At 41.8% G+C, this 27,829-nt stretch overlaps 1 protein-coding gene across 6 annotated transcripts in view; it reads right to left on the bottom strand.

Moving 5' to 3' along the window:
* LOC107387556 (adenosine kinase) overlaps positions 1–27,829 on the bottom strand; it is a 194,848-nt gene that overhangs the window by 148,044 nt on the left and 18,975 nt on the right. For all 6 annotated transcript variants that reach the window (XR_011516908.1, XM_070545649.1, XM_070545650.1 and 3 more), the window contains exon 4: positions 27,312–27,390. Coding sequence is in view for 5 of the 6 variants with exons in the window: in XM_070545649.1 (XP_070401750.1) it covers positions 27,312–27,390 (79 nt within the window). In the remaining variant the exon portion in view is untranslated. The remainder of the gene's footprint in view (positions 1–27,311; positions 27,391–27,829) is intronic.

Below are 27,829 nucleotides of genomic sequence, written 5' to 3'. Positions count from 1 at the left end.
CCTGATTTCACGTAATTGAATTGGAGCATCTCTCGTTAATACTTCTCCTTCCAGGTGCCGGAGGTTTCTAGCATAAGACAAGGAGCAAATCGAAGATGGTTTTGTGGAAGATGTCAGATAATATGACAATGAATATATGACCTTTAAGTCGTGGAACAAAATAGGGGGAAACTTGGGTTTGGTGGTGGCGACAGCACAAAGATGTGGAAGAGAATGAGGGAGAAATTTGCCCTTGTTTAAAAGTATCTGAAATACATGTACCCAATACTGAAATGGGTTTTCTTGAAGCTTCAGCTTCTGGGTTGCATTTGGCTGTTTGCTTCCTATTTGTGAAAGTGCTTATAATCACTTAGAAACTGTTTTTTACTTGTTATTTTCAAAGTAACATCTGTCTTGAGATTTACCTTCTATCCCTATCTCCCGCACTAGCAGCTGATAGAAAATAGACGGAGAAGCGTTCCGATTAGAAAAGCCTCTCAACTGCACGTCATAATGTCAAGTTAGCATTCGTGGACTCCCCCATCCTGGCTCTCGATGTGGAAGGCTGTTGTTGATCTAGCGTCCAGGAGAAAGAGAAGAGCGTGTCTAGTTGAAGCTAATCTATTAGCAACCACACAACATGGCATAACTCCTCCAGACTTGAGATTTTCTGGAGCTAAAACATCAACGTTGCAGAGCAATAGGGGTCAGTGGTAGAATCACATTGCTATTACCCAATCAGAGGTGAGATGCCCAAATATCAGGAAATAAGACTCCAAATGCTGACGAGTTCTGCTCCCCTCTTCTCACTTCTTGTTCCTGAAACGAGCGTGAGAGCTTTTGTCCCCAGAGATCGGCTCATAAGGCATTTACTAGAGACCACTGCAAACGTATTGGGTTAAATAAGGCCCTGTCCACACGTAGCCGGGGATCTGCCAAAATGTAGATATTTTTCTACGTTTTGGCCTGTCATCCACACGAAAACGGAGTTTTTGTTCACATGAAAACGGATCTTTTTAAAAACTCCGGCCAAAGTGAAGATCTGCGTTTTCTCCGTTTTGGGTGTCTGCGTGTGGACAGACAAAACCGGAGTTTTAAGGTCCGCAACGTCACTTTCCGCGACAAAAAATGCTGACATCACGTGTGCGACCTGTGTTTACACTAGCCGACAGCATGGATGCCCTCAGAGCTGCGCTCGCTTTATCAATTGTCCAAGCGCTTTTTGCTTGTTTGTTTTTGCAAGCGGAATTACTGCTCCTTGCGGAAGACCACAGACGAAGGACGAGGTTAAGAACGGGGGAAGTACTGCCGCCTACAGGTCTGGCATGTCCTTAACAACGTATTTATCCGGGTACGTGTGGACAGAGTTGTTTTTTAAACGAGGTGGTGTGGATGCAAGTTTTTGGAGGGGCGGATATTCGGTTTTAAAAAAAAAACGGCTACGTGTGGACTAGGCCTAAGTGAACTTGGTCTTTAACACTTTTTCTTGTTAAAAATCTAAATTAAGCTGCACATTAATGCTACATATTTATAACCATATATTGTCTCATAGTTGCAAGTAAAGAGCAAGAAATCCCACTTGGCAGATCATAAGCTTTAGTAGCAGAAAAAGGAGAACTGAACGCTGTAAATCAGCAGAATTTAATAAAGCTGAATGACACACAAGAGTCAAAGGGAAGTTTTATGAAGCTTGTAATCACCTCTTCCAGGAAAACACTGTTTTTATTTATTTCCTTCATCTAACCAGATAAATCTCTTCAGATATAAAAATCCCATTTACAATTCGGTTCTGTTGTGTCAGCACAATGTTTAAACAAAACGCTAAACTTTAATGAAACATGGAAGTAAATATGTGGTCATGACACAAGGAACAGTTAATCAGTTTTCAGAACACAAACCTATTAATCTCTGATTGTTTCATTCTTCTCTTTCAGCTAGTACTAATGAACTGCAGTGCCTGTTCCTCAAAAAAAGTCTTGTTTAAACAGAAATAAATAGTGCATTTGTCTATTGGGTTTTTTAGTACAGCAGGACGGTGTGAGACTAATTCCAAATTAAACAACAACGGCTCTGCTCAGCAGTGCAACGCTGCGACTCATTGATGAGTTTAAGAGACAACAACAACGAAGGCGCAGCACAGCCGCAGACGAACAAGCTAGACAAAGTTTTAAATCACACGTGTGGTGGATGAAAAATAGTTCAGCACTCACCAGCTGTGAGAAAAATGACATAAACTAAGCTAAACAGGTCAAAGTGTATTCAGTGGTGAGTTGTGTTGCAGTGCTGTATGTCAACATGACATCAGAGTCAGATCAAGGACAATTTCTACGTGTCAGCTGATCCTAGTTGACTTTGTTTAGAGTTGGTGGTGCCGGTAGTAATATAATAACAAGGTTAATCAACATTTTATTAATTTGACTGGTAGTCTGCATTAAGTCCATTTCGGCTGATTGCAGTTTGTTCGGTATGTGATCACCAACACCTCCAGAGCAAAGGCTTTCTTTTTTTATATTTCATAGAATTACAAATCTTAAAAAGCAGGATCACTGCGAAACCAGTTTTTACTTATTTTTGAAAATAATTGGTCACTCAGAGTTTAACGTGCATGCTGAATGTGAAAATTGTATCCTACGCCTATCTCTTGCATTAGCTTCTGATAGAAAATAAATGGAAAATGCTCAGTTCAGAAAAGCCTGCAGGATCTATGTCACACTGTCACTAGGGTGACTGGTGGGCTGCATGGTGGCGCAGTTGTTGGCACTGTTGCCTCGCAGCACGAAGGTTGCAGGTTCGAAACTCGCTGCGGCCTTTCTGCGTGGAGTTGCGTGTTCTCCCCATGCATGCATGGGTTTCCTCCGGGTACTACGGGTACTCCGGTTTCCCCCACAGATCACAACATGCCCTATAGGTTATGAACTGTAAGTCACTTTGGATAAAAGCATCTGCCAAATAAATAAACATAAACATAAACTTAGGGGGAGACTAGTTTTGGCTTGCTTTTAGCATACCATAGTGTCCGTTTAGTAGAACCAAAAGCAAAACTTATTTCCTCGCATTCATCTTTTAACACCTTCATCTACAGACTGAAATGTTTCCCTAGCCTTTAGTATCTACAGAAGCAATTAGTTACCAAATCAAACAAATCAGCTGTGTTCATTATCTAAAACATGCAGGAAACCTGCTGGAAGTAGACTGCAGTGCCAAGTGTGTCAGTTCCATTTTTTTTTTCTAAGTCCAACAGACCGGATTGGCACTCTGAAGTTGCAAAGTCGGTATTCTGGCCATAGAGGGCAGTGGGGTCTGAGTGACATTTCATTAACTCAGTAAAGGGTAATATTAGCACCTACTGGCTCAGGAAAATGATTTTAAAAATATGAAAAAGTTGCTAAGTAACATTCATAGACTCCTATCTTGACCCACAACAGGGAGGGCTGTTGTTGTTTTAGCATCCAAGAAACAGCAGAGCACATGTCGACTATTAGAAGCTAACCATTAGCATTAGCAACTACACCACACAGCAAAACTCCTTCAGGCTTCTGTTATTTGCGGAGACAAACCATCAGCAATGCAGAGCAAACAGAGTCAGTGGCTGAGCCATGCTGCTGTGAGCCAATCAGAGGAGAGATGTCCGAATATCAGGAAATAAGATTCCATATCCTGCCATCTGTCACTTTCTTTTCCATTTTACTTCTACGCCCTCAAACAGGTGCACCGGAGTCCCCCCCCCCCCCCCTCATTCCTATTAGAGACCACTGAAAATGTTTTAACATGAGTAAAGTCGACCTTTAAAGTATGTTTTTTAGACAATTTTTGCATAAACCACTGTGCTAACAATAGACCTAATAAACCTACGATTATTTACATATTCAGATATTACCACAAAATCATCATTAGTATTGATATTTCAGGACTCAGAAGACTGCAGCAAAGAAGGTGTGCTTTGTGGTTTAAGTAGTTTTTAAAGGGCTTTTCTTTCATCTGTAATCTGAACATTCAACAACAAATCAAACAAAAATCATATTAATCTGAACATGTAGCAGGATTTATTTTTTTCCACACACAAAAAAAGTCATTTTTAATAACAGTTAATGATGGGAAAACCCCAGCAGGTTTCTTTTAAAGGTTGTTAAAGCAATAGTCACCATCTGCCCACCACAGGAATTCAGAAACGCCAAACCAGCACTTTGTGACTGGCATAAGGAAGTTACACCCACTTTGTAATAACATGTTTCTTTTTGGTGAGTTGCCAACAGGGTCGCAGGCAGTGCTGCTATGACAGACTGATCAGATCATTCTGTGTAAAAACAACAGGCCAAAGAAACTGTAATTATTTGTCTGAGGCCGAGGTTAGGTCGCTGTTGAGTTCACACATGCAAATGAAATGTAACTTATAGGACAAACCCAATAATGAGACTCCACTTAAAAAGTCATCTTGACGACTTAAGCTGTAATTATAGCAATTAGACTTTTGTTTTAAAAAAGCACACTTCCATATCTAATAAACCTTTTGATAGGCTAATAACGGCCTGCAATTTTGATGCTAAGATTAAAGGTTAAAACAATTAAAATGCTTTATTTTGAATAAATACTTTCTTGTACTGGAACATGTGAACAGCATGACACTACACCGCTGTGCACATCGGTGAATGTGCTGTTTTGATTTAATAAATCAAGCAAATGAAGGAGTCAAAGTTTCAAGAGAAATTAACTAGAGCCACTGGAGTCATGCATCTTATTTGACTCCGCCACACCTGCTCAGGTCCATCTGTAATGATCTGTTGTCTCTGCTCTGCAGGTGCACACAGGTATTTACTCAAGACCCACTTACTACAAATACATGCTACAGCTGCATCTCTAGCAGCTCGGTTTCCTCTTCTGATACTATCCAACACTGTCAATTCCTTCCCCTCAGTCCCTCTCAGTCCAAGCTTTGATGATACATTTACTTTCAATAGATCAATTTCTGGAAAACAGCAATTACCCCGTGACACATGAAGCCAGAGGAAATCTATAAGTCTGAGATCTTTGAGATGTTCAACAGTCAGGCCAGTCAGTTCATGTTTGAATGCAATAATAAACCTCAACACTATGAATAGCATCAATCAATAACAGCCATGCTACTGGGTATAATTGTTGTCACAGAACCAGGGAAGATTAGGAACGGAGAATCCACATGCAGACATACTGGAGAGGCTGACAGGAGTGGGTAGAAAAAAAACATTCAGTACTAAACGAAACAAAGAGCTTTGCATTGGCCGGGTACACAACAAAGGAATAAACTCAGGCTACATTCACAAACGCAGGTCTTTAAGCTCAATTTTAAGTCCTTGCTAAGATCCAATATTTGTGGCACAGTTGTTCCAATTTTGACTTAAACATGATGGACATCAGACTCCAGTGGGAACAGTTTACGGCCCTGAAGCAACATGCGTAAGCAGAATAAGACACGATGTCTCACAAAGCAAATATGGATGCTACAAATGTCAGCATGTGTGAACCAATTCTTAAGTTGTGTGCACTCAATCAGAGCAGACTAAATTAAGACCAAGTGATAAAATGAAGCTTGTTTCATCCATGCCTCCCTCCTCCAGCACAGAATGGCGACATTTGTCATACTTGACTGATGAAACGCAACATGACCAACGTAAGCTAAGCAAAAGGCAACAATGACGAGCTCTGGCCAGTGTTTGGCAGGCCTCGCCTCTGTCAGTGCGCCCCAGACTACATGGTGTCCCATCCTGGAGTGGTTGTTTAAGAGCTTTAATCTAATGATATTTCATAAACACTGGCGCTATAAACAGAAGGGTAAAGAGATATGAGGAACAAATTTGTTAATTACACACCAGGATCAGGTCTGAGAGGAAGCAGAACAGAAAAGGAAACGGGTACTACTAAATTCAAGGAGAAGTAATGGCGACAGCAAAACTGACGGTATATACGTAGACGCGACATGGACTGGTGCTGCCTATTGGAGCTGGCATAGCAATAGGCCACCATCATTGGATGTGCATTCATTTGAACTGAGGGAGGTGTTTAACCCACTAAAAAAATACATTTTTATTATTTTTCCCAAATCAGATATTGTCGTGAGCCGGGGTGAGTACTCGCTCTCACAAACTATCTCTGGGTATGTTCACAGGAGAGGGAGCGGCAGCTGCATCGCATCAGCTGATTCAGCGGGTCTACTACTAAATGAGGATGGTGAATACAGCTCGACGCCGGATGATTACTACGACTTGGTGGTGCCCAGCCCTCACTCTAGCTCTCTTGGTTTCTCGTGATTAGTCTCAGTGTATTGTTGGCTCTTGTACGTTTTTGGACCTTGTGTAATCTTTGTATTTTTGGACTCACCCACCTCAGGCTCTTCGCTCATCTGGAATTACTCACTCGAACTCCATAGGACTCCTGGACTACGCATTCAGCCACGTTCATCATCCTCCTCCCGACCAACCCGCTCTCACTCTCAAACCCTGCGCACCCTCTCAAGCTCAGGAGATCTCCCTTCTGGATCATCCCCGGCTCTCTACCTCCCCACATTCCCCAAACCAAATCATCTCCCGTAAGTCCCCTCTCAGTATTCCTGCCTAGACTGTTTACCTCCTGGACTCACCTCTGGTTTGCTCTCCCTCAGACCCTGGTTCACGTTTTCTCCCCCCGATCCGCTGGAATTCTCAGCGCGCTTTAAGTTCCCCCCAAATAATAAATTCTGTTTTACTTACCTTCATTCTGTGTATGGAGTTGTGATTCTGCATGTCTTGGGTTAGACTCATCCCCAAAACCATGACAGATATATGGCATGATAATTAAAAATAATGTTATTAAACAAAATAAGTTAAAATAATTAATGTATAAATCCTATTAGGTAGGCTAGATAAGTAAATAGTAGATTTGTTTTCAACAATGTGCTGATTGTTGCAACTGTAGGCGGCACAAAAACCAGCTTGCCCACCCTGCATTGACTCCATTTGGGTTTGGAGAGTGAGAAACCCATCCAATATGGAGGCAATGCTTTTACGCTCTTCATCGCCCAATTGCAGTCTATGTATATGTCTGAGTACAACAACAAGATATCAGTAAATTAATACCAGAAGTATTTTTATTATTGTGCTATTTTAAACCTTTGAGTGCAAAGGTAGGCACATTATATGATAGAATACTACCGTTGGCACTATTCAGGTGTCTGAATACCCGGAAATAAAACAATAATTTCAGTAAAACTCCACCAACGCCACTCCAATCAAACGCGCCTACACCAGCATCTTAAGCTTAAGTTATACTTCTCCATCAGCTCCATGAGGGAGATATGCACACGCATTGATGAAGACATCTTACCTTCGGACTTCTCCATCACCTGGAGAGTGTTGCAAAGCAATTCCCTGCCAGGACAACAGAGGGCGTAGCGTTATTCTGTGGTATCCTGCCACCATTAAGCTTGGTTTATGTTTGACGCATTCACTTTCCGCGCGGTGATGCGGCTCGCGGCTGGAACGCGCTTCACAACTCGCAGTGTTTATGGTTTGTGCGGCTCGTCTCTGCGGTGAGCCATTATTCTCCAAAACTGAACGGGGCAGCATGGAGCTCTACAGCATGCATCCAACACTACACCACAGTAGAAGTAGAAATTACTGTTTACAACATGACATTTCAGCATTTTTAACAGCGTTCTCGTCTTTTCCGACAGTGCGAGCTATTTCTCTCCAAGAACTATTAACAACATGTTGATCACAGTGATCTTTGAGAGCTGAATCATACAAATGTCTGTATTTACGAACCTCTGCCGTGCCGGTCCGCCATGTTTTTCCGCGTCCGACCGTCCGCGTGGTTAGAAATTTTCCGAGGTGCGCGTTGCGGAAATCTTGGGCCGTGCGGAGACGCGGTGGAGGGGCGTGGTTGTTAAAATGACGCAAAATGACGCAACTTTTCCGCGCGGAGCCGTGCGGACCTCGCGGACGCGTCAAGCATAAACCAACCTTTACAGTCACGTATCTGGCCTAAGACAGTGCAGTTACTATTGTTTTAATGTATTTCAGAGACTTTTTAACACAGAAAAATTTGTCCCTCATTCTCCTCCACCTCTTCATTTGATCGGCTCCTCTAAACCTACATTTCCTGTCATTTCCGAATAAAAACGCTTGCTGTGTAAGTTTGTACAACTTCAGTCACGGGTGAATCAACGTTCACATTGCCAGACCTTTTCCGTGAGTAGTTTTTCGGTCTGTTCTGTCTCTGCTGCTAAATATCTTTTTATTTTTTGAGGGGCCAATGGTAGTGCTGTTGACAAATGTTAAAGAAGTCGCATAATGACCAATCACAAGCTTGCGGTCTCCCATCACTTCAACAGATAGTTAAAAAGTTGGGCATGTCTCCATCTCCCTCTGTGGGCCTGTCGGAGAGCCCTTGCGCCGACACATAATGGCGTAGCATGTCTCCGTACCAACAAGTATAAATTAGGCTTTAGGCAAGTCAGTTGCTGTATTGGCTGTGGTAGTCCAGTGGTTAAGGCAAGTGGAGCTAAAAAAAGAAGGAAACAAGTTATTGCTGGGACCAGGATGGCAACCTGCACAAAACTACATGCCAACTCACTCTAACCAGTGGACTACGAAGTGTATTACATCCCCTATCAACCAGCTCAATGGCCTAGCGACATGAATGTCCACCCTGGGTCTGGGAGAACGGGTTTCAAATCCTGATTGAGTCATACCAAAAACTTAAAAAAAAAAAAAAAAAAGGTTCCCAAGCATGGCTGTGTCTGCAGCTCACGCCCCAGGGGATGGCCAGATGCAGAGAAAACAACTAGTGGGACTTTAACTTTTTAACTTTAATATCCTGTGCTGGCCAGGAAAGAGAGGTTTCAGACCAGAGAGCTTAGAGGACGAGAGAATGAGACTAGTTTCCACTAAGGCTTTACAGGATTTTCAAAGTAAAACTCAAAAATTGAGCTGAAACAGGATAAAGCATGAATGAAGCCAAAATGGGTATAGGTATTTTCTATGAGGAAATAAAAATATCACATGGTGAAAATTGTTTTCCATGATACAGCCCCTTTATCAAATACATTTCCCCAACGAGGGGTAAATAAAGTCTACTCTATTATATTCTATGTAGGCTTCAGAAATTAGAGTTACATAAAGCTGTATCAAAACTATTTCTACAAGCTGATTTATGTGCCCCACCTCTAACACAGATTATATACTTACTTGCACTCAAATGTTTGAATCACACAGTAGAATCACACTCATATGAACAAAACTATTTATATATTAACCAATCTAATTTTATTATCCTATAAAAGTGACTTCTATACCTGTTGCATTCATTTATTTCACACATCCACCAGGGTATCGTTAAAAACTACAACATACATTCATTTTATTTCAACACAATATTTCTATTTATTCAGCAGTCTCTCAGGAAATATTCTATGCACAAGTTTGACACAAAAGAGAGCATCCAACTTGGTTTTTACTCACAACTCCACACATGTTGATGCCCAGACAGGAGGTCTTGAGGTCACATTTTTAAAAAGCATCCCTTCGGCATTATTTTTTCAGAGTTTTACAACAATAAGAAAATAATGATCGACCAAAACTGAAACTTCAGCTAAGAAACATGAGCTCAGCCTCTGTTACTGGAATTTAAAGGTTTTCTGTTTGGGTTTATTTCATTTCCTCCAAAAGCTGGCTTGATTTCCATCATGTGAGAAATAATGTGGATTTGAAAATAGATCAGGATTTGGGTTTGGACTTTTTTAAAGAATCATGTCAGATGGTATTCTTTTCCCATGTGTAACAATCATCCTCTTTCATTTTCTACCACACTGCAGTAACAAGTACTGCATCAGTGAAGTCACCAGAATGGAACATTTGGCTTAAGTCTCATGATGTCTACTCCAGATGTGGAGGGACTTTTACTTCAGTTAAATCAAAAACCCTGCATGTTGAAAAATTGTGTTAAATGGTTTCTCCTGATCAAGGCTATGTTAACATATTAAATAAAATAAATAAAACTAACTAAACACATGGGGTATTTTTATATTTTATTCAGGAAACTGCCCCATTTGTTTAACCCTCCCACTGTCCTAATGGGTGTGACCCCACCAGGAAAGTTGACCATTGAGCAGGGTTGATGGTTTATCCCTTGGGTCCACGTGGAAGGGGTAAGGAGTGAGCACCACCTCACCCCTGCCACGTGAACCTCAAGGGATAAACCATCAATCCTGCTCAATGGTCAACTTTCCTCGCGGGGTCACCCATAAAGACAGTGGGAGGGCTAAAAGGAAAAAATACATAAAACCTGCTGCAGCCAGCCACTAGGGGGAGCGTGTATATCATTTTGTGTACTATTTGTGCATCTAGTTAAAATATATGTAGATGGAAGGGGAAAAACGTTTGCATACACAAAATCTGCCAAGAATAAAGAAAATAGTATATTTTCTGTTATTTTTCTGTTATGTTGAGACAAACAGCTGAAGTTCATCAAAGACCCTTGAGACTTCCCAGGTTACTAGACATTCCACGCTTCGTCCCACTTCTATTTTAGCAGTGCCTTTGAAGAGCAGAGATTTAATTTCTTCACATGTTTACCTTTTCTTCATCCCCAGCTACCCCTCCCCTGCAGCATTTCACTTTTCCCTCTCCCTCCCAGAAGACAAAGCAGGCAGACAGCTCTAATAAACAGTGGCACGAAGCCTCACAGTGAAGGCGTATGCCGAGGCAGCCGATGCGATCAATTATCGAGTGGCCGATTCTCTTTAATTAGAGGGTTTAAGTATTGAGTCGGGCCTGGGTGGGAAGCTGAGAAGCAGCATGTAAACCAACCTCATTACACTGCAGTGATTCACCTCCCAGGAGCTGTGATCCACGCAGTGTTTACACCATACATTTGTTTCTGTGGTAACATATCGAGTAGAGGAATGGCTTGGTGACAGACCCAGTTTTTTCTAAACACCCCCCACCCCTTCCTCTGCTTCACTCTCCATTTTCTTTCTTTCACTCTCCCTCCCACTCACTGCTGAAGAGGCTGTCACACTGGTTTGCCTTTTGTTGTGGAGAGTCTGGAGAGGTAGCACAATGTGTCCTAGTTAAAGCAGTGCCCCATCTGCCCGGCATAATTAGACAATTATGCTGGAAGGATCTGTCATTAATTCCTTTGTGGTGGCCAATTTCGCACCACAAAGAGAACTCAGGTTTAGGTTTTCTTTGCAAATCTCTCTTCATTTACCCTGGCTGTGCTTATCATGCTCAAGTATTGATATTGTGGCAACTTGGGGCAGGAAAATATTCTCCTGCCAATATTGACTGGTTTGTGCTGTTGTAGTGAAAAGGCCAAGGGGAATATTGGCTGTTGTGTTCTGCTGAATAAAAACAAGCAACTAGAAAACAGCTATGTGATTACACGGGCAGACACACAACAAACAATCACAGTTAATGTACAAGGGTTGGATAAACTAATGAAATATACATACTTGGAGATGCATTAAGGCTTTTCAGATTAATGTGAATTGTCAGTTAATAAGGCATCACTAATTTATCCTTAAATTGATCCATTTTATGTGTCATAAAAAGATGATACATCATCCATTACACAGAGTTACATTTTAACGGGGGTGGGGGGGTGGGGGGGGGTCTTAGGCATCAACACTGACAGTGCTACCCTAGTGAACTAGACCAAATTCTTGCTTTGCAAAGTTTTGTCTAGGCACGCTCCATTGGAACCTCTGCAGCTCCTACTAGGACTCTGGCTAGCCAATCACAACTCTCTAGAGGGGTTTCAAACACATAAAGAGCTGTGATTGGTCCATAATGGTGGGCCAATCATAGTGCTCTATCTGCTTAGTGAACAAATCAGAGCTTTATCCGCTTTGTGGGCCAATCAGGGCACTCTATATGCCTGGTGGGTGGGATGATGCAACAGAGTGAAACAAGAGTATGTCACATTCATTGTCCAGTAGCATGCGGAGATCATTTGAAAGACAACGGTAGAACCCGCCCCACAACCGAGAGCCGTCAATGGAGCGTTGCCAGACTAAATAATACATTTATTTAGTCTGGCTTGCCAGGCTATGACAGTGCAGCCTTGTCTTGTCTAACTTGTGTGAATGTGTGTGTGTGCATCGGTGAATGACTGTGTTGCAAAGCACCTTGGGGGGGTTGTAGAACACCATAAGGCCAAATACAGACCATTTACCATGTGACTAAAACAATGAACCTTGACATTGGGCCTCTTTAGGAATAACAGGGGCCCCAACAGCGACTTCTATTGCCCTATCAAAGTGTTTCTTTAGATCACAGGTCAACTTTGCTTTACTTATTTTAATACATGTCTTTGTCTACATCTCTGAACTGGCCCAGGAACGCCTTGGGGTTCTACCGGGGGAGCTGGTGGAGGTGGCCGGGGAGAGGACGCTCTGGAACTCCCTAGTTGGGATGCTGACCCAGACCCGGATAGATGGAGGAGGAGAAAAGAGCTTCAAACGAAGAGGATTTGGAATCTTATTTCATGATATTTGGACATTTCACCTCAGATTGGTTAACAGCAACACAATTCTACCACTGACTCCATTTGCTTAGCAAAGTTGGTGGTTATTTTCCACAAATAACACAAGTCTGGAAGAGCTTCTGCTGTGTGGTGGAGTTGCTAATGCTAACGGTTAGCATCTACTAGCAAAGACATTGTCTGATGTTGCCTGGACACTAAATCAATATCAGCCTTCCCCATCGTGTTGTGAGTCAAAATGAATGGGCCTATGAACGGTAAGTGACAGTGTGGCATGGACCTGTCTATTCTGAACCAAGCCTTTTTGCATCTATTTTCTATCAGAAGCTAATGCAGAAATTTGGGGTAGGAGACTATTTTCACATTCAGCCTGCATGTTAAACTCAGGGTGACTGTTCATTCTCAAAAATAATAAACAAAAAAATGGTTTCTCAGTGAACCTGTTGCTTAAGCCTCCTACTCCAAACCCGAGTTTCTGAACTGAAGAAGCTTCTTGAATGAGATTTTTTTTTATGAAAACAAGAAAAGTCCATTTGTTCCCAACAAAACTTCAAGAACACTTTTAATATGATGGACTTTCAGGTAAATACACATGAAAGTTTAAACCCAACTTTTTCCCATAGATCATTGCTTTTATGAGTGCCATCCATCCATTTTCATCTGCTTATCTGGGGTCGGGTAGTGTGGGCAGCAGCCTAACCAGAGAGGCCCAGACTTCCCTCTCCCAAGCCAACTCCTCTAGGGGAATCCCAAGGTGTTCTTTGGCCCGCCGAGTGACATAAGCCGTTTTTAAAAAACGATGGCGCCAATTTGTCGCAATCTCTGTGATGCCACAGACTTCTATTTAGCTTGGACGTAACTTGCTTTTTATTGTGATTGAAGCCGCGATCGTTAAGTTTTGTTAACAAGCCGCTCCTAAAGGTCTGTCCCCATCAGTCCCTGTGCCATCTCTGGTGTTCTGAGTTTCAGCTCTAACAGAGAGACGCTCATGGAGCGATGCAGCGCTCCAATTTGCCGTCTCAGCTGATTTTGTTCAAAAAGCCAAACTTATTGCTCGTGTTTACTTTCATTTTCAATGTATTTGGCGGCCGGAGCTTGGCATTAACTCCCCACGTCATCATGACACCTCCCTCTGTTGCGCCATGGCGCATCAGCCGTTTATAGGACAGACCATTACCGCAATATTACTACCAAGTGAGGCGGAACGAATGCCGCAATATTTTGCTTAATTTGCTAAAGAAACACACACACACACACACACACACACAAACGGGAATTACTACAGGACCCGACATACAAGCTCGTTCTGGCTGATTTCTGCCTAAAGCTTCATTTAAAAAACAAATATACAAACGAAAAAGGTCTATAAACAGAACCGCTCTAAGTTTCGTAGTTTTCTACCATTATTTTTTAAACAAACGTACGTACTTTGTTGCTCTCCTGTTTCTCTTCCTGTCTTCCAGCGGGCGGTGCACAAAGCATGCTGGGACAGCCTTGCTCTGTGAGGATACACCAGACATTCTTGAAATGTGGGTGGAGTGAGGACGCATTTGAGGATGCGAGAATGAGTATTCCTGGAATCCGGACAGTACTAGTCGCTGCGCTGTGACGTCATCGACCTCAAAATGCGTCCTCACAAGCATCCTGCCCCTGGATTCGGACAAAGCCAATGGCTCCTCACTTGACACTAAGCTTGAAGGGGTTCGATTAGGGGGTCAAATCACCAAATGGTTCCCGAGCGTGGCTGTTTCTGCAGCTCACCGCTTTCCCAGGGAATGGGTCAAATGTTGAGAACAAATTTCACACACCAGTGTGACAACTAATGGGACTTTAACTTTAAAGTCCCCAGACTCGTCACTGAAAGATGTGCCGGTAGGATTGACGAGGTCTTCGAAGAACTCCACCCACCGATCCACAACGTCCTGAGTCGAAGTCAGCAGCACACTGTAAACAGCATTGGTAGTGCTGTTTACAGTGTGCTTTCTCCTCCTGAGATGCTGGATGTTAGACCAGAATCTCCTCAAACTCGTACAAAAGTCTTTCTCCATGGTCTCACCAAACTCCTCCCACGCCTGGGTTTTATGGATGCTAATTGCTTTAATGTTCTATCATTCTACAGTTAATTTATTTCCTCAGCATTTAGGCAAAGTAAAGACAAATCACTTATCAAAAATGCCCAAGAAAGAAACCCTGAAACAGAAATCCAAACTAAAAAGCATCCCATGTTGACTGGTTAGTTGAGATAATATATGTAATCATTTATTCATTGTAGTGTATTGCGCTTTGGAACGTCACTATACAGGTGCAGGTCATTATCATTATCATAATATGGCTTCACTTTTCAACAATGGAGGAATTCTGACACACTTGGTGGATATGTATACTCCGTCTTTGGTTCTGATTGTCATGGGTGATTCTGCAGGTTGAGTGCTTTGCAGTCTTGTTTCTGGTTTTATTGTATTTCTGGTACTTCCTGTTTTATTTTGTGCATTCACTTCCTGTCTCATTACAGGCAGCTTCACAACATGAGGCTCCTCACTAATCTGCCTCATGTCTTGCACCTGGGCCCTGGCTTCTCCATTTAAGTGTCTTTGCAACAGTTTCCTTTGACAGTTTGTCCTCTCCTGTTGTGTGATGTGAACCTGCTCTCAGAAACACTTGGTAAAAGTGTATTCAGTTAGATTTGGACTTTTCAGTTGTGTTGTACTCCAGGAATCCCTTCTGCTGATTAAAACTGTGTGAGCTCTGCATTTGAGTCCTCTTTGTGCTTTGATACTGATGATAACATTTCTGGCTCTTTTAAGTGTGAGTCAGTCTTAACACGTACATTTATGCTTTACAGCAGGTCCATATGCAAGCAGCTTCCTGAGGAGTTTAACACTTGTCTATATTAGCCAACTTTTAGGTAGGTAGTAAGAAGCAGTTTACAGAAGTACAGACCGATACTACACAATCCAGGTAATTGTGGCCAGTGGTCATCTGCTTTAGCAAACTAGTCTCCTTTAATCAGACAAAAGAAATGTTAGGATGTAGCTAAGCATGGTTATGTTTTAAGTTATAGCAAACTGTGCATTTGGCAATGCTATTTTTGTTTAACAAAATAAAAGCACATTGCAACACATACTTTCTTAGTACATGAATAAATATACACATCTTAAAACTGTCAAATTGATGAAGCAAAGATTTAAAGCAGTCATTAATTGTAATATAAAGATAAGTACATGTTTAAAGCCTGTGCATCGTTCAGCTGCAAAATTTAGTTTGCAAAATGTGTTTTGTTGTGTAAAGAACAGTGTAGGAGTGAAGGACAAAGTGAGTCTGATACAGTTAAAGATTTTTGCTTTAATTCTGTGCAAAACCCTCTAATTTTTACTCTTAATTACTTAGAACTGGCAGGGCTTTTTTCTCTATTTTAATGAGCAACCTGTTTCAGTCAAAGTCCAAAAATATTAACTCCCCACCAAATATATGTGCTGCTGCGTTAAGTGCTTCCCAGTTCCACAGAGAAACTCAGCTAGTCGAAGGCACGTGGGAAGATATTTTACAATGTAACTCAAATCTGATTAGAGCAGCGATCTAATCAGCCATGAATTCATCTGTGAAGACAAGCAGGCAAAGAGAAAATCACCGCAGAGAATTCTGTGTAATTATCAAAAATCTCACAGTGGTACATTAAAATTCTAATTACGACATATTATCTTAATTGCTAAGGAGATGCAAATCAAAACAAGGTTAACACTGCTCCCTTAGCATGCCGGAGAACATGTGGCGGGAACCTCTTCAGTATTCACAGAATCAGCTTGACTTGTTCGACATGAGAGGCTGTCATTTTGTAATGCCTCTCCCTCTTAGGGGCGATAATCCTCGCTGAGAGCACAAGCGGCAATGGCGCAGTCGTGCAACAATGACAAAGAACAAACATCTAATTGCTGTGCAATCATTTCCTTTTATTGTAACAAACAAAGCCAATGTGAGAGATCTTTATGAGACAACTAATTTTTGCTGTCCAGAAAAAAAAACTTTCCAAATTCTGCAGGAGCTAAGAGACTACCCAGACATTTTCATACTTCTTGCAGATGCATCCATACTGCACATCACATACAGGAAAAAAAAAGTTCAACAAGCCACAACTCCCTGGCTACACAACAAATTGCATGTCATAAATTTTATCTGACAGGTGCACACTGTAACTCTGCAGACATAAGACAGCCAGATGACAGCAAGCACAAGGGCTAATGGTGACAGGGGAGAACATGCCATTCTGCACAGATTTATGAGAGGCAATCCATCAGTAGAACCAAGTGGCATCAAACATGGATAAAACATGTTTAAATGTGGCTTTAGAGAGTTTACAGCATGTGAAAGAGAGCAGAGAGAAGGAAGTTGCTGCCACCGATAAAGGATCGTTTGCATTCCATCCCTGTCATTTAATTGGAGTAGTTGTGCTCTGATAGAAATCTCTTCTGTCTCTGGAGGTTCTCACAGGTAATTACAAATCGTGTCAGCTTTAAACTAACTAAGAGTTATTTCTGAGGTGTCAAATTCCTGACAGAAAATAATAAACTAGAGCTGCACCGTGTTTTTACTAAAAAATATTGGAGTTTCTCTACCGGCTGGCTGTGGGACAGCGGTTACCCACATACTGTAAATTGAGTTTCTTGTTCTCACTTTCTCCTTACACACAGTACAAACACTTTCACAGATGCTCCGTCCTTCCTCTTAGCTGGACAGGAATAAATGGAGACCCCAGGAGTTCCCCTTGGCCCTGGCCCCTAGCAGTGTATACCAGAGCCGACAGCTCTGATCACTCCTGAGAAAGCAAAAGCTGCTTGGGGATCGCTTTACAATTCTCAGGGGTTCGAATAACCTGATCTTGAACTGATCCTGAGCACTGATCCTTTTGGTATTGGGTTAGGAACGTGTGAAGGGGCCTGTTGAAAGAGCTCGCTGGATATCAACATCCCCGCTCCGTGTTGCTCTGGAGCAACGGATTGTTTAACTTGATTAGTCTCTGCCCAAGTGTTGGCATAACCAATGCCAGGCCCTCCAGACACCAGTATCAGTGTGTCCGAGGGAGAAGTGTTCTCCGGAGTCTCGAGGTGGAGCCCATTACCCTGAGTGAGAGCACTGTAAGTTAATAGGATTTGCTCGTGATCAAGAGACTGGGCTATTTCCTGGGGGCTGTTACAGGCCCAAGCACAAAAATAAATGTTCCTTTATTCAACGCTATTAAAAGTCTCCCCCTCCTGTAAAAAAAAAAAAAAAAAAAAACTCCCTACCATCCACCACTCTACTACTTTTCTCCTAGTTGGGATATCTGTTTTTGCTGCAGGAGGTTGCACCCTCCCTCTCTCTCTATCTCTCTCTTCTTCCAGCCAGTAAAAGTAAAAGGTTGGCACTTTTTGTCTAAAGGAGCCATTTGTTCAGGTGAAAATGAAACTTGCATTGTAAGCAGAGCCAGGCCTGCGTTTGGACAGGGGCAGAGGGGATTCCAGATTAATCTTAGGACTATACACCTTACATATATTCATTGTGGAGTAATTGCTAAGGGGCTTTATGTAATGTATTCTCCCCATGAGGTAAAACCTAGTAGCAGTGAGGAACTATAATAGAGTAAGAAGATCATACAAAAATGGTTGCTGCTCCAACCTTTAGCTCTGAGCTTAACCCTGACCTCAGATAGTAATTACAGAGTTAATTACCAACTGATCTGAGGAGGAAGATCCAACGTGTTCCACTGCAGATGTCAACTGGGCTTAAGAACCTCCTTCAGTGAAGCAAAATGGATCACAGTCGTGTATAATTTAGCAGCAAGAGCTATCTTAGAAATGATTTCACCCATTTATTTTCCAAATTACAAAGTTAGCATTTCTAATTTTCCTTTTGGCAAGTTGTTCAACATTTTCTTTTAAATGATACGACAAAATAAAAAGAGGCTGAAACTTTTTCACAATCAAAAGTTACTTTAAGGATTGGTTACTGCAACTGTCTGGTTAGTTAGCTACATTTTCTTAATGTAATGTACGTTTTTTGAATAAATGTGACTTTTAACATAATATGTTCCCACACAAGTTCAAACAAGTCAAATAAAAAAAATGACAAAAGTATTCATATTTATTGCTGAAAAAGAAATCTACCTAAAAGTTTGTCAGAGTCAGAAGTTTGTAAATCTGGAGGATTACTAATTAATTTGTCAAAATGGGTCAAAATAAAGTACTCATCAGGATAGTTAAACTAAGAAAAACATTTATAACCCAAACATGCTGCAACTGCCTTTAAAATGAACGCACTAAGGTATTTCTAGATTATTGCTAATCTGCTCACAAGTGCTCGATCATGAAAGATTACTCCAAATATCTCAGTACATATTTATAATGAATCGTTATATTGCAGACATCAGAGACCGCTGCAGACAACCAGAAAAAGAAGATGTTGATCATCATCACATTTATTTAGAAATGGCTAGACTTATTTTTATTTACTGCTGTTAGCTGTGCCACAACAGCAAATATACATAGAATGAAAACTCCATCTTTCCCTCCGTGGCTGGTCTCATCCTTCCAAGCTAGGGTCCTCTACCAGAGGTCTGGGAGCTTGAGGGTTCTGTAGTATCTTAGCTGTTCCTAGAACTGCTCTTCTCTGGACCGAGATGTCTGATGTTTTTCCTGGGATCTGCTTTAGCCACTCCTCCAGTCTGGGGGTTACTGTCCCGAGTGCCCCGATGACCACAGGCACCACCGATGTCTTCACTCTCCAGACTTTCTCAAGTTATTCTTTGAGGCCCTGGTTCTTCTCTAGTTTCTCGTGTTCCTGTTTCCTGATGTCCTCTGTTTGTCCACCAACACAATGCCTGGTTGGTTCAACATCACCATTTTGTCAGTGTGGATCTGGAAGTCCGACAGGAGCTTGGCTCTCTCGTTCTCTACCACCTTATGGGGTGTTTTCCGGTCCATACTCTGCACAGATGTACTACGCCAGCCACTTAGTTGTGGCGTTCCATGTATGCTTTCCCTGCCAGCATCTGACACACTGCAGTTATGTGGTGGGATGTCTCAGGGGCCTTTTCACATAGCCTACACCTTGGGTCTTGTCTGGTGTTGTAAATCTTGGCCTCTGTTGCTCTGGTGTTCCTGTGCAGCCATGATGAGTGCCTACATTATACATATATATATATATATATATATACATATATATATATATATATATATATATATATATATATATATATATATATATATATATTGTCACACCCCGTCCTGTCTCCCCTTATGGTTTAGTCATGTGTCTCTGTTAATTGCTCCCACCTACCTCTCGTTTTCCAATCACCCAAGTTCCCAACCCTCTTGTATTCAGTTCTTTGTCTCGTGTTGGATCATTGTTTCTATGTTGGCGTGTTCCCCATTAAAACCTTAATCGTTCCTGTGTGTCTGCTTGCCTGCTTCCCTCACCCACGTGTGGATCCTTACCTCCGCTTCATTCACCGGCGTGCGCTGACACACACACACACACACACACATATATATATATATATATATATATATATATATATATATATATATATATATATATATATATATATATATATATATATATACCCTAATTAGTCAAAAACTTGGTCATTTATCTTCTGCCATCAAGACAAACTTGAGGAATTTGGGTGTTGTTTTTGATCAATCAATGTCTCTCGATGGCCACTCAAAAACATTGGTCCGAAACAGTTTTTATCACTTAAGAAATATGTCCAAACTGCGAAGGTTGGTGTCAAAACATTAACTTGAAATGGTTATCCATGCCTTCATCCCCTCCCATCTAGATTACTCTAACACGCTCTTCACACGTTTTACCAAAAAAGCCCTTGACCTCCTTCAGTTGGTCCAGAACTGCAACGGCAGGAGAAGAGCTCACATCGCTCCTATTCTAATGTCTCTGAACTGGTTACCCGTTAACTTTAGAGTTCATTTTAGAATCCCGACTATAACTTTCAATGCTCTACATGGTCAAGCTCCTCCCAATATTACTGAACTGTTAAAGCCTTATGCTCCAACCCGAGCCCTCAGGTCCACACACCAGAACTTTCTAGAAGTTCCAAAGACCAGATATAAAAGTTGAGGTGATCGCTCCTTCCAGACTGTTGCACCTCAACTTTGGAATGATCTTCCTTTATCCTTACGCAGCATTGACAGTCTGGACACTTAAAAAACAGCTAAAGACCCTTTTATTTAAAGCTGCTTTTACCTAAATCTTTTGTTTTCTTATTTTTAACTCAAATTTGTAATGAATTTTTCATCTGTTTTATGATATTTCATAATTTTTTGACTTTGTTTTTCTGATTTAATCTATTTCTCTTTTGAGATCATTGTGATTTTATGACTTTGTTTTGATCTATGTGTAGCACTTTATGGTTCTATGTCTGTGATAAATGCTATATAAATAAAATGTACTTACTTACTTTACTATATCCTAATTTATTCACTGATTTGGGAATATGTAAACTTTTCAAAGTAAATTAATTTGTTAGCTCAAAAATTATTTATTTTAATAAATTACGAGGTAATTTCATTATTTTAAAATATGTTTTGAACAAACTGATCCTATCCAAGTAAACAAAGATACCTAGAAACACTCAGCCAAATGAATTCCATCACTAAGCTCTTATTTTTTCCAATAAATCCTAGAACCTGTTTCCCTTTATGTGCAAAACATGTCATAACTTAACATTTGACAACTCAAGACATAAAATAAAGCAGATTTGTCCTTATAATAACCCTCCGCGAGTGAAAACACAGACACACCTCCCCAGGATTTAGTTTAAAAACTTAAGACAGAATAGAACTGGTGTGTTTCACAGCAGATCCAAGCACAGCTCACTCAGGAAACCTGAATGTCTTCAGTGAGTCAAACAGTTAAAGTTGAGCCGCTGCTGCCATAAACCCGGTGGGAGAGCTTGGATTAATCTAGGCAATGTTAATGATGCAATTTATATGTGAGGGGACCGGTGTTTGGCAGGCTCTTTCCGTCTGAGCGGGCTGCGCAACCCAGCGAGCTCCCAACACCCCCCGCTAGATGGAGGGGGTGGAGTAGGAGGAGGATGTCAGAGCCCATGTGAAAAGAGAGCGCGAGCGAAGCACTGATAAGAGCCATTACTATTAGTGTCTGTCTGTCACCTGCTGTGCGTCATCCAGCCTTCTCTCTCTCCACATGCTCCCCCATCCCCATCGCTCCATCCCTATTCGTTTTCCTGAGGCACATCACTTCAAATTTGCACTCACCTACACATTTTTCCATCCTGTCAAAGACAGACTCCACTGGCTGGAAAACTGAGCCGAACTCTTAAAACTCCTGCTAGCTTTGTTTCAAAACAGTTATGAATTAGTGAAGGTGCGGGCATCTGACAGCATTTATTTAATAAACAAAAGAGAAATAGATGAAACCAAATGGCAGGAGCGGGACGACATACTCTACACAATTTTAATTTTCTCCAGGCCTACGCGAAGCCTAATTTGGTTTTTCATTTATTACTTGGCGCACTTCTGCAGCTCCTTAAACTTATGAACTCGGGAGAAATGAACAGTAATTGCAGGCTGTTCTTTATTTTCTTAAAACCTTTTTAACGAAAATATTTAAAGCTGTTTTTCTCAGTTGCTATGCAACACTTCAACCGCAAGAGTGGGAGCATGCTGAGAATGTGCCAAATAAATACTACTGCCACAGGCATTCTGTGGGGAAATATGAGAGAGGGGCATCACTCAGATTGATGAAAACATGGAGCGCTTGTGCAAAAATGCACAATCATTCTTTCATTCACCAGTCCCTTGACCCGTGTCAATAGATGACTAACAAAGGTTGGTTTAATGAACCACTGTTTACAGTCTGAACGGTTCCCAGATCTCTTGTTGCACCATTTGCTGCTTGTGAGTACAGTGACGTGACGTCCACAGCGTACCTAATGCCCTGCGAAAAACATATTTTCTACAGTGTGACATAAGAATGCCACCAGTTATGTAGACTCCCGTCTATTTCACAAGTCCTGTCAGATTTCACTCAGCGCTTGCCTGGAGCCTGGACAGCTGCACGAGAGACGAGGCAAAAGGCAAAGGGAACCAATGGTGCAAGGCTTTCTTCCCGAGTCTGGAACCAAGGACACATTATGCAAGATATCATATTGAATCCCCGCGCCAGGCTCTGAGGCTAGATGATACACATTTAGTGCGCCTGTCTCACGAGCCCTCAATGTTAATCAACGCTCTTTCCCACTGCATACTTATGAGTTACAATCCACTCCCCACGTCTTCCCTTTGGCAGCTCGAATTAAGCCGCAAATTTGATGGCAAATTAACTTCAACAGGGATGTTGATATGTCACCTTTACGGTGAGACGGCACCAATTCTTGCTGGGGCAACAAAAATATCCTTGCATCTAACAGGGAAATCAAATGAAACTAATTATTTCTGTACCAAGAAAACATTTGAGGATGCAGTGGGGGGGGGAAGGGCAACTGGATCTTAATGCCTTCTGATGACAAAACCTTACATAATCGCTCAGTCAACCTTTATCGGTGTGATCGTGGAGCTTGAGATTTAATGAATACTGGTATTAGCGGTGGCGTGCAGTCACAATACAGCTGAGGTGGGAGGAACACATGCTCCGACAGCGTGCGTACAAGTGTGTAAAAAGGGGGAGGGAGGTGGATGTGGAACCGACTGCGATCTCTGCACTTCATCACTGAGTAAATGGCACCACAGACATGAGCTGCGACTTCACAGCTGCCTCATGGCGGGTGACATTGAAGCCCACGCATGAACACATCGCTCATCAAAGCGAATGAGGCGTTCTTTGCTGCCCCACCAAGAAAAAAACAAAACAGTGGCAGCCCCCTTCTTTCATATTTGCACACCTGGAATGTTTAGAGTGAGTGGAGCTAGGAAGGAAAATAAAAACGGAAGAATTAAGAAAAAACATCCATTTGGTTTCACGGGTCTCTCAGGAGGAGCTTAACAGACTGTGACCTTTCCCTGCTTGGTAACGGGGAAGAAACAACAAGACCTTGGTGCCATAAAACAGCTCAGAGTGGATGCCAACCGTGGGTTTGCAATTAACCTGTCTTAAGACAAACAAGTGGGTTAAGCTTTACCAACAGGCAAACACTTGATTTCTGTGGCTTTGAGCTCAAAGGCCCACCAGGGTTCGGGTTTTAATCGGTCATTAGCGTCCTCATTTCACCACAGCTGTGCTGAAATCTATGCATGCACAAACTCGGTTAATTCAATCAAATTAAAAAAATGAAACTCAAGTAGTATCAAATGTCTCAAAAGCACCCCCCTCGGGTTTCGTTGCAGACAAAGAGCGTTTTGTCCTAAATGCTGATCATTAAGTCTGGGAGAAAAAGAAAAAAACAGAAAGTGACAGAAAAATTATAAATGCTCCTTTTTGGCGAGCATAAGCACATCCTCCTGAACGCCGAGTCGCAGAGCGTCAACACAAAAGCCCCACTCTTTCTCCTTAACTGTCCTCTCTTTTCCTCTAAGTGGTACCAGACGCAGGTATTTCTTCAAGTTGCCATTCTTTATTTATTTAACAAAATGAGCGGCAAAAGCCAAACATTAGGTCATGGAACATTTTCACCCAGAGAAATAAGTCACAGCCTTCGATGAGACATCAAAACCAGTTTGGAGCATTTTGCTGCAAAATATGAGCTGGTCAGGAACTTTCTCAAAGTCAAGTGGTGCTGTGGGATTATTTTTTTCTCCTGTTATTTAAATACAACTTTCAGCACATGCGTTTCCAATTAGGAGCTCAGAGCCAGCAACTGAAGTTGGGCCCCATTCACGCTTTCCACGACTGACCAAGTCTCAGGAAATGTTAAACAGGCATCATAACCAGGACAGAGACAGCAGATTTTTCACAAGCCCTTGCTCTCTAAACAATAATTAAGACATCACAGTGAAGTGATTATGCAGACGGCAAAAAAAAAAAAAAAAAAAAAATGCACAAAGTCTAAACAGAGAAAAGAGAACATAATTAATCATAACTTTTTTTGGTGAGACATTTACAGCTGAGGCACTTAGACGAAGCAATTTGTCCATTTGGTGAATGCCTACAATGGCTGCTTACGATGCAAAGAAACACAATACGTCAATGATGTTGATTTGTGGGGAGCCTAATGAGCACGAGCGGTTTACACGAAGCGGCCAGGGCAGGATCCACTTCTCTTACAGCAGCAATAACTCCCTATGAGCCTGTCTCTGCACAGACTTCAATCTCGGGGCCCTCAGGAGCTGTTGGAGGACTTTGATGTTCTGTCCAAATGAATTGACTGTGCTTCTTGATACAGCCCTCCAGTAAACCGACTCCCCCCACCAATTCTGCCACCTGTGATAAACACCACTCAGTAAATTCTGCATCACATCCTAAGAAAAGACGCTTTTTCCCACCATTCCGGTCTCTTCAAGTTTGCAAATAACTGAGATAATATATTTATAATTGTTGTTTTCCGCTCAGCCTTATCTGAGCAGAAGCTCTTTGATGTGTGAGGGGCTGGTTTTTGTTACCTTACAGCCCCTGCAACATCCAGTAAGTAAGCCTTTATGTTGGACGCCCCTTCAGGGTGTGGTGTTTGTTAGAGCCAGGGCACAGGCAGCAACCTCCAACCCACTTATACCATAGAAACCCTTTTTTATCCCTGCATACATGCTCGTGGGTTTACGGACATGATCCAAACAGATCTACGGTTTGGTCAGGAGCACTTGAGTGAAGCTAAGGAAGTACAAATTTGAGACCCCTACTTTGTCCCTTTGAGGACAAGAAAAACTGGGATTGACCCAGCTAACAGCTCCAATCAAAGGTGGGGACGGTGGTTAAAAGGAAGCAAAATTTAACCATCCAAGCTTCTTCTTAGTCAATTCTCATTTGACTAAATCCAGTTACCATCGATTCCGCTTCTACCTAGAGCCAAGGTGGAAATTTTCCTTGATAGTGTGCAAAACCTTGCATGAAGCGAAGGCGTTTAACCTATCACAGACGTCAGGGTTTCGGAGGGAAGTGTGAGTTCTACCAGCGAACACATTGATCCTCCCACACCTTGGGTTTTTCCCAGCGATTCCTGCGCAAAGCCTCTGAACACCTCTCTCCCTCCATGCAGCGGCGATGGCGAGCAAACCTGCCCTGGATCGAGCATCTCATTTAGTTGCCGGGGTCCCTTTGATGTGGATTCAGTGCTGTGGTGCATATCATTTGTGTTTGAAGGTTCAAGCTTCCACAATACAGCCGGGTTTGAAGTTTCACATATTGCAGGTGCTACAATGTGATAATCCGGGAGCCAGTTATGCATTAAACATTTTTTCCCCCTCCATAAAAGAACACCGTAAACTGAAAGTGAAATGCGGAAAAGTCAGCGCTTGAAGGTATATATTGACACAAACTGTTTCTGGGACTTCGGGGTGTGGGACGAAAACACTCTTGTTATCTCGAGCATTTCAGAATCAGCTCTACATCTTTACTCAGAAGGGGGTAAATATCCAAATAAACAGAGTAGAATAACATCTGACTAGGGCCCTCTATGCCGATATGAGACCAATTTAGTCAGCTGAACGCTTCTCTCAGGGCACAGAGGAGAAGAAGAGGCCATGACGGCTCCAGCTTCCAGCGAGGGGGCCAGCGATGAAAATCTCTTTAGCCATCTAATTTCACCAGGGAGCTGATTTGCAGCTTAGGGCAAATTTCTAACAGTGTCCTCTTAAATAAAATATGGAAAATCATCGTCAGCACTTATTTCATCAAACTGAATAAACGCATATGCCTTTATTGTAGCCATGTTTATAAGGAGAGATTAGGATGTAGCCTCCTGTTGAAATTTTTTGCATCTCTAAAGCTTGAAAAGAAGAAAATGGAGCTTTAACTGCATCCAGCACACTGAATTCAAAAAGAAAGGAGGAGCTGCTGCCCAGAGAATAAAACCCAGCTGACAGCTAATGTCTGTAAGAGACGGAGTTTTATGCAAGCGCTTATGATCTTGATAATTAAAGAGTGTTTGTATGGAGGTGCACAGCTACGCGTTTCTCTTTAAAGGATGTTTACTGTCTCTTAAGCACAGAGATGGTGACTGCCTCAGGGCCTGCCTACTTTCTTTTCCCCAGCTCGGCATCCATCTTTTGATAAATACACACAAACACACTCGTGAGTATATGTACAAAATCTACACACGTTCAAAAACACACACACAAGAAAGACTTGCTGCTTCCACAGACATCAGCCTCTCAATTAGCTTCTGCACTCATTTCCCCTCCTTGGAAGAGGATTATTTTTCAGCTGGATGCTTTTTCTTTGTTTATTGTGAACAGACCGAAGTCTTATCAGCCGCTAATCACCGCACGTCAAATTCAAAGACTCGCTGCAGTCACTTTAAAAAAGGGGGAAAAAAAGGAATTAGTAAATAATCTTCTAAAGTTCAGATTGTCAGTTTAGATTTGAACAATCGCCAGTTTTCCTTCAGATGCTCAAATCTGTCTAACAGCCAGAGAGGAGATCAGCGTTTGTTGGATATAATTTGTTGTGACATGTTAATTGCATCTACTTGTAATTCTCTCTAATTGATGCTTGATATGTCTCAGGAAATTAGGCCAACTAGATAACACTGTAGATGTTATTAATCCTCCCCGCCTTTCTCCTTTCCGCGGCAGGTCTGATGAATTCACAGCAGCTCGGACTGTAATGTGTCAATGTGCCGTGCAGCTTTGCTGTGTATTCCCAGAGCTGCCAGGCAGACAAATCTAAGGTTACAGGCGCACCACTGTATATTCACAACACATCCAGGCACACTGCAGTCAGCCAAAAAGACTAACCTGAGCAATTTTCACTGAGTTCTGGGTAGAACCACCGGCGTGGTACTCAACCTTGTTCCTCTTGGCAATTTCTTCAAATCTGAAATAAGGAGAAGTAGAAGAAATTTGACAGTTAAGCTGCAGTTTAAATCAAAACACATTTAACCTTCTAAAAGTATTTACATAAAGAAAGAGAACGATTCACACTAAGTCAATCTACTTTGTATATAAAGAGATTATAAACTATTAATATCTTCTGTGTGGTAGATTGAATTTGAAGAAGTTTCTATCAGATTGACAAGCTAACGGCTAGTACAGGCATGACCAAGATTAATGTGGACTGTTTGGTTTAAAACAGCTCCAAATGAAAGAAAATTACCAGTGATTTATTCTACTTTCTAAACATTTATACATTTAAATGGAGCATATACAATTTCACAGCACACACTAAAGTAAGGCGAGTACAAGTGGACAAACGAGGGCTCCAGCTCTTTGTGGTTCGGTAAATCTGCTGGTGAGTACAACTTTCTCTGAATGAG

This window comes from Nothobranchius furzeri, chromosome 16 (genome assembly GCF_043380555.1).
Source record: "Nothobranchius furzeri strain GRZ-AD chromosome 16, NfurGRZ-RIMD1, whole genome shotgun sequence".
NCBI lineage: Eukaryota > Metazoa > Chordata > Actinopteri > Cyprinodontiformes > Nothobranchiidae > Nothobranchius > Nothobranchius furzeri.
Note: the sequence above shows the minus strand (reverse complement) of the source record. Positions and strands in the feature narration are given on the sequence as shown.